The sequence below is a fragment of the Ipomoea nil genome, unplaced genomic scaffold, assembly GCF_001879475.1.
Source record: "Ipomoea nil cultivar Tokyo-kokei standard unplaced genomic scaffold, Asagao_1.1 scaffold1286, whole genome shotgun sequence".
NCBI classification, from domain to species: Eukaryota; Viridiplantae; Streptophyta; class Magnoliopsida; order Solanales; family Convolvulaceae; genus Ipomoea; species Ipomoea nil.
The window spans coordinates 215,228-230,299 of NW_017617714.1; the positions used below are offsets into that span (position 1 = coordinate 215,228).

The window sequence follows — 15,072 nt, forward strand, 5'->3', positions numbered from 1 at the left end:
AGCTCAAATTTTAATGGTTTTCCTGAACAACTCTGTAATTAATAATTCAATTTGGATCCACCTTAAATATACTAATATTTATTAAAATTTGTCATCAAACTACAAAAACATTTAACAAACAATAAATGTCAATGATCTTATAATCTAATAGCATGAAGTAATTTTTTTCAACCGGAAGGTCATGGGTTTGATCCTATTAAATAGATATTATATTACTCCGTATAACAGAGTCAGTAGTACTAAAATAAAATAAAATAAAAACAAAAAACAAATATAACTTCTCATCGCTAGATCGTACGCAGATTTGAATTACGTTTTTTTGCCTTGTGAGACTTGTGCTGCAAACCTTGACGATCAAGGCTACATTCAAGAAGCCAAGTCCACGCATTGGAAAATCAAAGAATTTTGTTTAAAAATCTATATCTCTACTCGGAAGCAATAGAAAGATGTGGAGTAAACTCGTGTGGAGTTAAAAAAATATAGATACTCAAGGCTAACTCTGTGTTCAAGGCTTGGGTGATCTTTTTGCACTAGAAAGATTAGTGCAAACCTCCTTGGAGTTTAAGGAGAAGAGTGGAGTAGGCTAGATTTTAGCCGAACCACTATAAAAGTGTCTCTCTCTCTATCTTTTACTCCGTATTTACAAGCATTTACTTCATCACGCAACAAACTACCATTTAGACAATATCAAATTAAACTTATGTGCAAAACTAAGTAAAAAAGGGTTAAATTATTTCCACTATGCAAATCTTACGAAAGGTTGATCGAATCAAGTTTACTCTTCGGTTCAATTAGTTGAATGGAAAAAAAATTTCAAAATCGTATACAAGTCTATTCAACCTCGGTGAAACGAAGTACTAGTCGTCAACTTGTGACGAGTCTATCAAGTCTTTTATTGGACAACGTTTTAATAATTTGGAGCATGGTGTTGATTTCTATAAGCATTATGGATAGTATGCACTTGTTTGTACTATTGTGTGAATTTTAGGTTGTTGTCCATTGCTATGTTTCATGGGTGTTTGTTCGGCCATGTTAGTCGGGAGAAGCGAAAAGGGTTGGGTCTTGGAGAAGATGGATAGATAATATGCATTTTTTTGTAATATTGTATGCATTTTAGGTTGTTATCTATTGGCATGTTTTCATGTTTGTTCACCCGCGGTGGATGGGGGAATGCGGACGGGGTTCGGGGCTGGGAAAGATGGATAGTGCGTACACGTTTGTAATGTTGTGTGCATTTTTTGAACATGTTTTGTTGGTATTCCGCTGTGAGAAAATGGACAAATGACATTGGATTGACATATTTCAATACTTTTAGCGTTTTTTAAGTGACTAAAAACGCAACACACAAATGCATATAAATGAAACCACTGAACACCAATGCAACACTTGTCCAAAAGGTCATAAAATGTAAGAATAAATGCACGTCATCCATGTAGAATGCACACAAACGGGTATGCGAGTGCACACAATTGCAATCAGCTTACACGTACACAATGTATGTGCACACACCGGCAATAATGTGCATTGTCCGACGCATACCAAAGTGCATAAATAGAGCATAAAAGTGCACACACCGTCCTACCGTCAACGCAATGACATACCGAACAAATCGAAGTGTGTGTGTGAGAGAGAGAGCTTGCCCTTTTTAAATAACTAAATACTTTTTAAATTTAAAAAAAAAATGCTCTTTTACACTTGAATTTTCTCATCATAATGAGAATCGTTATATCGTGCACCAGGGTCCATTTGGAAAGTAAGAAAATTACTTCTAGAAAATGAGTCATTTTTCTGAAAACATTTTTCTTTTTTTGTGTTTGGCTGCTCAGCATAAAACTGTCTTTGTGTATTTGGTTCATTTTCTGAAAAATGATGTAGAATTGTATAATTAAACATTTTATATAATTAATTATTTCGTTTAAAATATTAAAAAATTATAATAATATTATAAATAATAATATTTATTTTTTAAATCAAATAATATTATTTATTAAAAATTTTAAAAAAAATTACGAAAACCATAGAGTACAAAACTCTCTGGTTTTCGTTGTTATCTCTGGTTTCCGGCGGAAACAAGGGAGCAGTATAACCAGTACTTACTCTCTGGTTTCCGGGTGGAAACCAGAGAAAAGCTCTTTGGTTTTCGGCGGGTTTCCGCGGCCGGAAACCAGAGAAAAGTGCTCTCTAGTTTCCAGCCAGACACCAGAGACCGTAATTGTAGGCCAAAGTAGCTTTCGGAAAATGACTTTCCCCAAAAAAAGGGGAAGTCATTTTTCATATAGTTGAGGTCACTTTCCATTGATCAATCCTTATTTTCTTTTGACCTTTCATTTTCCAACCTAGCCAAACATCAAAATTTCATTTTTCGAGCTTTCAAACACGTCCTAAGTCGATATGTGAAGTAACTTGTTTCAAATGTCGGAAGACAACTCCTAGAAGTTTGTAAACTTGATCTACATCACTGCAAAGTCACAATATCCACAAACCATAGTCAAATGCTTTGTGCTGTAACATTTTCCTATTAGTATAAATTAGTATAAATATAAAATTATATTATAATATTATAATTATATGTTGGGTGGTACTTCACAAAACATGACCAAAGGGAAACATGTTTTTGTTGACTTAAAAGACTACACTCAACCTCCCATGCCACACAAAAAATCTGATTTTCACGTCGGACCATGATTCAACAAAATTCACATAAAAAAAAAAAAAAAAAATACCAACAAAAATAAACTCATTGGCAAAAAACTAGTATACAACATACACATCCATGAACCAACACTTAGTGCCAAATGCTAACAGCCTAACAAGGATAGAATTATGTTAAATTGGCTAAACGTGGTTCAGAAATCTCTCTAAGACTGCATGTCCCATCTCCGGTGCGGTGTGGTGTGGGGTGTTAAGCAATAATACAAATAGTTGGTCTGCTGTCTTTATCGCTGCTTGCCACGGCTTCCAGAGCCTCCTGATCTCGCGCCTGGGTACTTGGAGAATTGTAGCCGCAAGTAGGGTGAATCGGGGTCATGTTCATCCATCTTATATCCTGGCAAGCCAGCCACAACAAAAATTATTCATATCATGCCTTATATAAGATGGATGAGGAATTGATGATTCATCCTAGCACTACTTTTCCCTCTTAATCTCACTATGTTCACATGCATGTGGACGAGAGTAGAGTGAAAATATCATACTACAGATCATTTAAACAAAATATGCTCTAGTAGACAGTATTTGGGAGAACAGATCAAGGTCCGAAACACGGTAGCAACAGTGTGGGGATTATGCCTAAAGTGGATAAATCCCTTGTTTGCACCAGCATTTAGCCAATTGGCCCTGTCTGTTGGGCCATAAGTTATCGTAATTTACATCCTCTCAAATACTCTGTTGGGCTGGGGTGTGGGGGGCCCTTGGGGTTGGGGATTCAACCTTTTGGGAAAAGAAGAAAATATGCTCTAGTATTCACCATATATGCCATAAATAAATAGCTTAATAACTATAATATCTTCATAAAATTATATTTTAAAGGCCACCAACAATAATTGAATCTTAGAACTTAAATGGATCACCTTGCAGAGCACTCAAAGCAGTGGCCGCACAGGCTGCATCTACAAAATCCACAAAACAAAGAACAAGAGGATCTCCACCACGCTGAAAATGATGAAGTCTTATTAGTAATGACAATTGGGAGACTAAACTCAAGAACAACGGAATAAAATGGCGGATGGCTGTATGGATTAGAAAATGATGATTGACATACGTGTTTGCTCTCCTTCCTAACAAGTCTGACTTCTTTGTAGCCCACAAAAGGGCGAAATATATCTATAGTAGGGTTAAGGAAGAAAAGCACATTCAAGACAAATACTCTTAGAAGTAAATACGTATTCATTCATCGCGTTCTCTTTTAGCATCTAAAAGGATACGTGCAACTTCTCTTCTATTGCTGTCAGGGGGAAGCCCCTCAACATATAGTGTGCTCGATGCATCAGGAGGCAGAGGTATTGTCTCACGAGGTCTAGCAATTGCATCCACAGGCAAACGACCAACATATCCCATACCTCTGCCATTTGTTACTAGTTCTGGTGCAACAGCACCCCGAGCCGTAGCAACAGGATCACGTGCTGCAAGGCCAGGCATCACGTCACCTCCTCCTACTCTTCCCAACCCAACTCCAACTCCTTTATAGTTACTAGTTTCTCCAGAAGAGAAAGAAGAAACATGCTATAAAAGGCAACATCATAATATTGAGTACAATTATAGGTCCAATTGAGCAAAGGGAATGCAATAGTAAGTATTTGGGATTTTGGGATTACCGAACTCTGAAGATAACGATCATATGCTGATCCAATTGTCTGTGTATCCTTTATCCTAGTCATGCCACGATCATCATCCCGTACAAAATAATTATGCATGTCCGGAGCCACAGGCATTGTTTGTGGCGTAATATCTATGAATTGATAGAAGTGATTTAGAATTACGGCATAGTAGAAGATGGCTTAGAATAAGTTCAGAATTTCATGCAGACATGGGATTGCATGCACTAGCACTTAACAAATTCACATTTTTTCCTATTTATATATATGCAAATAGAGCATATTACAAGCAGACATAACAAACAGAGACTGAGGCATTCGTATACTAGCTATTTATGTAGTATCCAATCCACATTAAAGGATAAAAATAAATCACAAATCCCCAAGCAGTACAGGGCCAGTTATCAATGAAATGATATTATCATGTTAGAAAAATATGGAAATGAGGTGATGTTAAAATATTTGACTGCCAACTTCAGGATCAAGTGGAACTGTTATGCAGATTCCGTTGCACTAATCAATCAGCAACAGCGTGGTTGTGATAGGTTTTTCTCCTAATTGGATCTGACAAAAATGGAAACCTTTTTTTTTCTAATAAGGAAGCAGGGTTTGAAGAACTCGGGTATTTTTGAGCCAGCAGGTCCTCATTTTGCAGAAATATGATGACACCTGCAACCAAGCAATGTCTCAACCTAGCAAATCTATTCACCAATTTATAGCAACTGCACTTCTAATCAACTAACCACAGTACGATATTTCCATTTCTAGTGTTACTACGTCAACAGAACTTGAATCATTACCCATTCATAGGAATCATAGCAGCTGCACTTCTAGCCAAATCATTCAATTATCTTCCTATTTCTAATTTCTAATTTCTAATGTTATGATTTTAAGAGAACTTGCATCATCAAACACTAGCTGAATTACCTGAGTATACCAGACAATTTAACAGACTGAAAAAATTATCAGGGTATTCATAGCAATGTTTCTCAATTATGCATATAATTAAAGAGAAAGAATAGTAGTATATAGATTTAGAACACCACAACATAAATAGTAGACCAAAGTCACATGAGTAAATAGGATATCATCATGGCTGAAGAGTAAATTTCACACTACACCAAAATAGAATAAGAAAAGAGGAATGAAAAAAAAAAAAAACATTTTTACTTGGTCTCTGAAAAAATTGGCAAGCTCTCAAGCATTCATGAGTCATGACCTTCTACCTCAATCCCAGCCCATTTAGGCTTTCATAATATTAACTAATCAAACCCAGAGTACTTAAAGCTTTAACTAAACATTACAAATTTCATGCTAGAACAACTTAGAGTTTACAGAGTTACACATCAATCCATTGCAGTTAAGTAATCCATTATTCATTCCAGAAATACTTAGTGGCAGTCCGTTTACCAGTAATTCCCCCCCCCCCCCCCCCCCCCCCCCAAAAAATAAAAAATAAAAAAATGAATGCCCTAAAACTGTACCATAGTCAGAACGAGGCCGTTTGACCAATCCTGCTGGTTGATGCATGGGCGCTTGTCGATTCCAGTACGCATCCCCCATCTCCCTTATAGACAAACAATTACTAAATCATCAATTCATACATCATATTTATATATGTATTATACACTGAAGGGGGCTGTAGAGGGAAAACCTGAAGCCGAGAGAGAACAGAGTGTGCCGTTAACCCTAGCTCTGATCACCCTTCTGCTCAACGCGCGCGGTATTGATCGGGAGATTTGGGCGAAGCGAAAGAGCGACAAGCGGTTTTAACATATTTGATTTGATATTTCCATGTGGCTTTATTTTAGGTTGATTTGGGATTCCCAAAAATGATTTTCAGCAGTATTTTTTTTTAATGCTACTAGTGTATTACAATGTAGTATTGCTTTCACTGAGGCTCAAACTCACAATCTCTGGGAGACTAACCCACAACCTCGTATATAGAAGTCTAACCTGAGTGTCATCTCAGCACAAGAGTTATTTTTTGGAAAATAAAGTCAAAACAAAATATTTAGAAATAATAGTAAATTAAAAGATATTTTAGTTGAAAATTGACCTATAAGAGATTTAAATATTGTGTTTCCTTTACATAATAACTCTAGACATTTTTCATATGCTTATTATACTAGAAAGTTGAGTAATGCAAAAACTAGTGATCCAAAACGGTTAGTTTACTCAAAACATGTGGATAAAGTATATTGTTTTGTTGTAAGTTGTTCAAATCTAATAACAATACAATTACTTTAGCAAATGGTGAATTTAGAGATTCAGAGCATCTTAGTGAGAGACTCAAAGAACATGAGAATAGTATTGAACATATGACTAATATGATAAATTGGAATGAACTAAAAATAAGATTAAATAATAATCAAACTATTGATAAAGATGTACAACATGAAATTTCAAAATAAAAAGAACGTTGGAGACAAGTTTTACTACGCATAGTTTCTGTTGTAAAATGTCTTGCAAAACATGATTTGGCTTTTCGAGAATCTAATGAAAAAATTTACTATGATAATAATGTCAATTTTTTGGATTGATTGAGCTGATTGTAGAATTTGATTTAATAATGCAAGATCATATTAGACGTATTCAAAACCATGAAATTCATTGTCATTATCTTGGTCACAAAATTCAAAATTATTTAATTTCTATTTTGGCTCAAAGTGTTAAAAGTTCTATCATAAATATTATTAAAGAGGCTAAATATTTTTCTATAATTCTTGATTGTACCTCATATGTGAGTATCAAGAACAAATGAGTTTAGTAGTACGATGTGTTAATATGTTCAGTAACAAAATAAAATTAGAAGAGTACTTTTTAGAGTTTTTAAACGTTGACAATACATCTGGTTTAAGACTTTTTAATGAATTGTTATATGCAAATAAAGCTCTAGGTCTTAAAATTGATGGCGTGAGAGGTTAAGGCTATGATAATAATTCTAATATGAAAGGAAAGCACCAAGGTGTTAAAAAACGATTACTTAAAATAAATCCGAAAGAATTGTATATGTCACGTGCTTGTCATAGTCTTAATCTTACTGTTAGTGATATGACACATTCTTGTATTAAAACAATTTCATTTTTGGAGTTATGCAACGCATATATGCTTTATTTTCAAGTTCCCCTAAAAGATGAAAAGTTTTACTTGATAATGTTTCAAACTTAACTATAAAATCTTTATGCAACACAGATTTGGAGAGTCGAATAAAAAGTGTCAAAACTATTAGATTTCAAGCTCCTCAAATAAGGTTAGTTTTGTTAAAATTATCTAATTTTTGTGATGATGTCAAATCAAAGAGTGAAGCGGATAGCTTGGTTAGTGGACTTGAGAGTTTTGAATTTTTACTTGGAATTGTTATTTGGTATGAAATTTTATTTGCTATTAACATGGTAAGTAAAAGGTTGCAATCAAAATCTATGTGCATTGTAACTACTAAAAATCAAATTAAAGGTGTAATAGATTATTTTGATAATTATAGAAATGAAGGCTTTGTTTCGAGTATAAACATTGTCAACAGTATTGCATGTGAGATGAACATAAATCCTACATTTCTAATTAAACATCGTATTATTAGGAAAAAAAAATAATTTGACGAAAATGATCATGAAGAGGAAATGCAATCGCCTAAGGAATCCTTTAGAGTTAATTATTTTATAATTGTTGGGCAAAAGTGTCAAATAGGCCAATCTACTTCCGCGAAGTGCTCAATTTCCCCCATGAACCAAAATATTGTGTAATTAGCTGCACTTACCTTCTAAATTTGTTCTAATAGCCTTTTTCGCAGGTTACCAGCCCGTTTGCTTTTAGGCTTCCTGATTACGGTGAGGTGGCTTATCTACATGTCAAAAAATAACAAAAAAACAAACAACTCATCAAGCCACTTAGGAGGCTGACTACACCAATCGTGAAATTTAGGCATTCCCAAATCCCCATTTCGCGAAACCCTAGCCCAATACCATTGACGACAGTGGAGAAGCGTAGATTGACGACCTGTGTGGTGGACTACCCGTCGACGACAGTGGAGAAGCCTACATTGATGACATAGACGACCTGCGTGGTGGACTACCCGTCGACGTCATTGACGAGCAACTAGGTAAGCTTTGCTTTGCTGCTGTCGAATGGTTGATTTGCTTTGAAATAAATAGACGAGCAAATGGGGTTGTCAATTTCTTGCTTTGATGTTCTGTAAAGTGATAAATAGGGTTGTGGTCCTGCTCTGAATATCTCAAAACAAATATGTTATGCTTGTTGTTCTGTGGTCCAGACAGTATTCCAAAGTTAAAGTGGGTAATGTGGTCCTGCTTTTGCGTATACAATGTCTAGTAAAGGTCTTGTGGGTGGTCCTACAAAACACTAGGCTTAAATTGTTTGGTTGTTGTATTTTTCAATTTCTGTATTTAATAATGGTGAGAACATGTGAAACGTGAGTTTTGTCTGGTTGTGATTTTTATACTGTGCATTTACTTATTATATTTTAGAATGTCAGATACTATTGAATTACTTATTCACCATGGTGGTAACTTTATAAAAACCCTTAGCCTTAAGTATGTAGGTGGAGAAGTAAAATATGTAAAAATTGACGCAGACTACGTATGTTATCCACATCTTATGAAGTACATAAAAGAGCAAAGATATGGAAACATTGTATCACTAACATACAAATTACCTGAAGAATCTTTTAAGTGCTTGAAACTTTTAAATAATGATGCTAGCAGTATGCACTTAGTTCAGATTACTTTGAAGGGTAAGAGGTGTGAAATATATGTTGAACATGGGTTAGATGATCCAGATTTGGTTTCTATTATGAGATTACCTGGCCCTAAAACTGCAGAAATAAAAATAGATAATAGGGCTCAATCTGGGTGTTTGAGTGATATTGAATTGGATTTTGATGGCTTTGAATTTGGGAATGAGGGTGATGTTGGGGCAGAAATAGGAGGGGAAGTAGGGTCAAACTTTGAAACTGAAGGTGGGGCAGATGATGGAAAAACTGATGGTGGGCCTTATAGTGATGAATAAACAGATGGTGGGCCTAATGATGGGGCTGAAACTATGGGTAGGCAACCTGAAACTACTACTGTTGATGAGCATGAAGGGAATGAATCTGTTTACTATGATTATGATGATCTACCTACCATTCAAGAAGACAATGACAATGATGTTAGTGAAGTGGTCTAATCTAGTAGGATGAAATCTAGATATCCTATATATAATCCAAAGTCTGATCCACCTCATATTGAGTTAGGTATGTTGTTTGATGATAATGTGCAATTTAAAAATGCAATGATTAGTTATGCTTGTGACACCCCGAAAATCTCACCCTTTAAATAGGATTAATTGGATAATCAATCCTAAGTCATCCTTGTAGACTTTTTTATCAATTTCCCAAATTGATAGTCGGAGGACTTAAATTGACCAACTCCTTAGACAATTGCTTTAAGTAAAAAAGGAGGACCTTTGGCTTTGATGGTTGTACCTAACTCTTTGGGGTCTACTTGAGCTTTTCTAGGGAAAGTAAGGGCATGATAGTCTTTTCCCCTTTGCTTGGTCTTGGAACCTTACCCTATCAAACCTAAATTTCATTTCCCCACTTTGGCAAGAAGACTTTTCTCCACCTTCTCTCTAAGAAAACTTGGCTTCTTCTCCAAGCTAAGAAGAATCTCTTCCAGCCTTGCTTGGAATTACTCCAAGATTCCACCTTTCCATCTCCCAAGCTTAAGGAAGGGTAAGATATAGGATTAGTTGGTGTTTTTAATTAGTTTTAACTAGTCTTTATCTAAGATTAGTGTTTTCTTTGTGGTTTTGGTTGTGTAAGAAGTCTTGGTTGAATAGGAGCTTCAAGGAGAAGCTTAGGAGGGTAGAAAGTAAGAGCTTTTGGTCTTCAAAGGTAATCCATGCTATACAAAACCTATTTTCTACTTGCTATTAATGATTCTTGACTTCTATTGATGATTCTTGGTGTTAATGTGAGATTTGATGCATGATCTTGTGATAATGCATGTTTAGAGCTTGTATCTAGGTTTCTTGAGTGCTATCTTTTGATATATTCTTGGGTTCAAGCCATTTCCTTGTTGTATGTGAGATTTGGGGTGTTTTAGAATTGAACTTGACCTTGGAGATGAAATTCCCCAAAGGGTTATTTGTGTTCAGGCGTGTTCCCCGCGCGCGGAACGGCGGGCACTTGTCCACCCGCCGCCCCACCCGCATGTGGAAGTTGTGTACCCGGCGGGGAAAACCGCAGTCCGCAGGTAGGGACCCACCCGCGGGGTCCACTGGTGGTGGTCGTGCCGGGTGTTGTTTTCCCGTGGTTCCACCCTTTGGTTTGTGATGTTTTGGCCTCCCTATGTTGGATTGTTGATATTTTGTTTGTCTTCTTGATTTTTCGTATGTCTAGAACGATGTCCTAAGTATCCATGTTAAGATTTGGTGTCTTGAATCGTGCTTATGGTCCAACTTTGTGATTCATTGGATTTATGTGAGTCTTTGAGGTTCGTTGAAACCATTTTGGTTTACCCGTTTGATGAGCATGCTAGATATGTTGTTGTTGATGCTAGTATGTGTTGTTTGTCCATTCCTTTGAGGATTGGCAACTTGTGTTGCCAATCGTGTTGATATTGGATTGAAGTCCATTATTGTTATTGAGTATTATTTCATGTCTGTTATTGAAACCTCTTGATTGATTCCTATGATGTGATCTTGTACATTTGTTGTACCCGTTGTTGATGCTTGATTGGGCTATTGATGAGCCTCAATCCTCTTGATGATGACTATATGTGACTATGAATGAGATTGGTGGTATTGTGACTTGAGCTTTGCTCATGAGATCGACGGTATGTTACTATGATATTTAATGGTACCCTCGTGTATTGAGAGATCGGCGGTATTGTTTAACGGCAGATTGACGGGGGACGACGGTCCCAGGAGGGATAAGGTTGGACTCAGAAGTACAGGGTGACACTCGGAGGTACAGGTTGGAACTGAGATAAGACCGGAGGTAGCCATAAGGGTGGCACTAAGTATAAGGTTGGAACTTGAAATTTGGTCTTGTGACTTGATATTGTCATTGTGTGATTTGTTGTGTTCATTGCTTATGAGTATGTCTATCGGGAACTCTACCTTGAGTATAGTAGGTTGCATCTATTGATGAGTATGTTGCTTGTTGTCCTTATTAGGGCTGTGCATAACCCGTCCAACCCGTCCGACCCGCGCCTCGTCGTTGTTCTCGGAGCGGATAACCGAAACCGAATAGCAACCCGACGCCCTTTGTTTGGAATTTCCGATTTAATATGTAATCGGTTAGGGTTGGCTAAAAAGCAACCCGATCTGTCCGAAAACCCGAAACTATATATATATATATATATATATATATATATATATATATATATACACACTAGTCTTTTCTATGCGCGATGCGCAAAACTAAGTGCCCAATATTAGTATTCAATGCTAAAATCATAGTTATAATTTTTTAAAATTAAAATTTTATAAAAATTCATAAAATTTATAGTTGTAGAATTCATATTATATATTAAAAAGTATATTAATAATTATGGTATGATTAATAATTTATTTATTACATATTCTAATATAATATCAACATATATTATTACAATTAAAGAATGTAAGAAAATATATGTTGGATGCAAGTGCATGGTAATAGTGATGGAAATAGATAACGGAAGTTATAACGGTAGGAGCATTGTTGTCCACAAAATTATATAGTACAACATTTATAGCTTAATGTATAAAAAAAGATAACAGAAAAATGGACATAAATGAAGGGTACCAACCTTCATTCACACTTATTAGATTTTTAGATATATATATATATATATATATATATATATATATATATATATATATATATATATATATATATATATATATATATATATATATATATATATATATAATGTATTATATGTATATGGATAATACGACGTCGTGTGGGGATTATATATATGCCTTATATGTGCTAGGGTTTGCTTAGGGCTTCATTTCTCAGCTGCGCAGCTTCTACTTCTCTCTCACTCTCTGTCTCTCTCACTCTCTGAGACTCAGAGTCTCAGAGACTCAAACTCTTCACTCTCTTATCTTCTCTAAGACTCTAAGTTTCTCGACTAGTCTCAGTCTCTCAGAGGCTTCGAGGGTTCTGTAGTTCACTCGTTCTGCACAGCCCTACTCTTGAGCCTTGGTGGAAGCCTCAACTCTCAAGCCAGCGAAGCCTTGGTGGAAGCCCCTGTGTCCAGACGTCCAGTGTCCCTGTGTGGCTGTGTTGATTGCTTGAAGAGTGAAGTTGAAGACCTAGTTCTCCGGGAAAATATTGGAGAAAAATCAAAAACATGTTTTTAATACAGTTTTTTTAGGGTTCTTGTGTAAGTTGTGTTATTTATGATTGATACTTGGATAGTTTGTGGGGTTTCTATATATTTTGATTATTTGCATTATTCTGCGATTTGTGATGAAATAGTGACTTTGTGAGCCCTAATTTGTATGTGAGTCAGTGAGTCACTGGCTCACTAAGCCCTAATTTTTGGGGCTTTCCATATAAATGATGAATTTGTCAAATTCCTGATATATGGTTTCATGTTTATGGTAATAGGACCCTTAACTTTGTACAGACTGTATATATGTAATTATTTTACATATTGTAGTGGTGGAAGCCTAAATTTGATTAATGTGATTATGGATTTTATGAATTATGAGATTGAATTGTATTGTGTATTTGTGTTGATTGTATGAGCAGTTGAGCACAAAGCCCTAAACCTCCTAAGTCCTAAGGCAGTAAGGTTTGGGCAATTCCATTTAGATGATGATTTGAAAAATGCAAATCTGATTTATGAATTTAATGGTGGAAGTGTAATATGTAATCTAATGGTGGAAGTGTACTATGTATGGTGGAAGCTTTAATATAAAATATGTTGTAATCTGTTACCTGTTTATGATTTGTAATCTCAAATCTGTTTGGTTGTCTTCTTTATTTGGATATATTTGTTTACTGATGCCCATCTTTATAGATGGAAAGCATCAGTGCATCTGGACACCCTCCAACCTCAACTGAAGAGGAGCATGGAGTAGAAGCTCCAGGTACTGAGAGAAATCCTCAGACAAATCCTATGCATTTTCCTCCTGTTGTTCCTACAAAGAAGAGGAAAGAGGTGGAGTCTAGATCCAAAGTATGAGATCATTTTGAAAAGATCCGTGATCCTGTAGGTGATCCTAAGGGACCAGTAGTTAAGGGCAAATGCCTTTTGTTGTGTAAAAATTTATAAATGTGAAAGTAAAAAGCATGGCACTTCCTCATTGAAAAACCATAGGGTGGCCTGCCTAAAAAATCCTCATTCTAAGGATACAAGGCAGTCTCTTCTCACCTTTAATGATGTTTATACCTATGGAACAGAAGCTTCTGAGGGGGTTTTGGGGACTTGGGTTTTCAACCAAGAGGCTATTAGGAGGGCATTGTGTGAGATGATCATTGTTGATGAACTTCCCTTTAGGATTGTTGAGGGAAATGGCTTTAGGAAATTCATTTTAGTTGCTTGTCCTAGGTTTCAAATCCCTTCTATCTGGACCATTTCTAGAGACATTTACCAGATTTACCTAGATGAGAGACTAAGCCTAAAAAAGTTGTTTAGGGTGAGCACCCAAAGGGTCAGCTTGACCACTGATACATGGACCTCTGTCCAAAGGATAAATTACATGTGCATTACTGCACATTTCATTGATGATCAGTGGAAGCTTAACAAAAAGATCATTTCCTTTGTCCAAATTTCTTCTCATAAGGGAGAGTACATAGCCAAAGCCCTTGAGAGTTGTCTTCTTGATTGGGGGATAAAAAATGTCTTCACTGTTACTGTTGATAATGCCTCTTCAAATGACACAGCTTTGGGGTTTTTCAAGAACAAACTTCTGTCTTGGGGTGAGTCTTCTGTTAGGGTTCAATATATGCACATGAGGTGCATAGCCCATGTGTTGAACTTAGTGGTCCAGGATGGGTTGAGATATGCAGGTCCTTCTGTTAAGAAAGTTAGAGATGTTGTGAGATGGGTGAGGAGTTCTCCTGCAAGACTCAAGAAGTTTAGAGAGCTTACTGTGCTTAATGGGGTGGAAGCCAAATGTGCATTACAACTTGATGTTCCAACAAGATGGAACAACACATACATGATGCTCAACACTGGCCTTCAATACCAGAGGGCCTTTGAAGCTTATGAGAATGATTCCTCAATGACTGCTGACTTATCTGATTCTATTCCAAATTTTATGGATTGGCTTTCTGTGCAAAGCTTAGTCCATTTTCATTTTCTGAGATTTCTGACTTAGGTTGCATGCTGGATGACATGGTTAACTCTGTTTCAACCTCTGAAAAGGTAAATTGTAAACATTTTGTGAATGTGTTTGTATGAATCTGTGAATTGTGTTTGACTTTGATTTTATTTTTTCTGTGTCATGTATGTTTTTTTTAGGAAATGGGGTCCCATATGAAACAAAAATTTGAAAAATATTGGGGAGATCCTGAAAAAATGAACTTCTTGATATTCTATGCCACTATTTTGGATCCTAGGGATAAGATTGAGTACATGTCTGCCCAATTTGCCCAGTTAAATGGTGATGATAAAGGAAAATCATGCTTTGAAAAAGTTCAATCTTCTATGGTTGTGCTGTTTAATGATTATACAGCCACCTACCATGTACCGTCTGCATCCCCTACTGTGCAATCTATGCAATCTGAACCTGTCCATTCTCAAACTTCAGT

At 36.0% G+C, this 15,072-nt stretch overlaps 1 protein-coding gene across 2 annotated transcripts; it reads right to left on the reverse strand.

The window, feature by feature from the left end:
* Nucleotides 1-2,682: 2,682 nt before the first annotated feature.
* Nucleotides 2,683-6,145, reverse strand: LOC109184690 (RNA-binding protein 2-like). 2 transcript variants are annotated; one of them, XM_019334718.1, is made up of 7 exons: nucleotides 5,968-6,144; nucleotides 5,798-5,880; nucleotides 4,314-4,447; nucleotides 3,924-4,221; nucleotides 3,761-3,822; nucleotides 3,570-3,651; nucleotides 2,683-3,046 (listed from the first exon to the last, which is right to left on the reverse strand). In XM_019334718.1, exons 2-7 carry the CDS (start codon nucleotides 5,874-5,876, stop codon nucleotides 2,937-2,939), a joined length of 765 nt encoding a protein of 254 aa, XP_019190263.1. In that variant the 5' UTR covers nucleotides 5,877-5,880; nucleotides 5,968-6,144; the 3' UTR covers nucleotides 2,683-2,936. The 2 variants fall into 2 exon arrangements, with proteins under 2 accessions (XP_019190263.1, XP_019190262.1); XM_019334717.1 differs by having other exon boundaries at nucleotides 2,892-3,046; nucleotides 5,798-5,876; nucleotides 5,968-6,145.
* Nucleotides 6,146-15,072: the final 8,927 nt, after the last annotated feature.

What these genes read in the sequence shown, in the direction of transcription:
- LOC109184690 (XM_019334718.1), bottom strand. Translation starts at nt 5,876, where the DNA reads ATGGGGGATGCGTACTGGAATCGACAAGCGCCCATGCATCAACCAGCA. An exon ending in ACGGCCTCGTTCTGACTATG is followed by an intron (nt 4,448 to 5,797) that starts GTACAGTTTTAG and finishes ATCAATTCATAG; the next exon opens with ATATTACGCCACAAACAATG. An exon ending in TGCTTTGAGTGCTCTGCAAG is followed by an intron (nt 3,047 to 3,569) that starts GTGATCCATTTA and finishes CTGGCTTGCCAG; the next exon opens with GATATAAGATGGATGAACAT.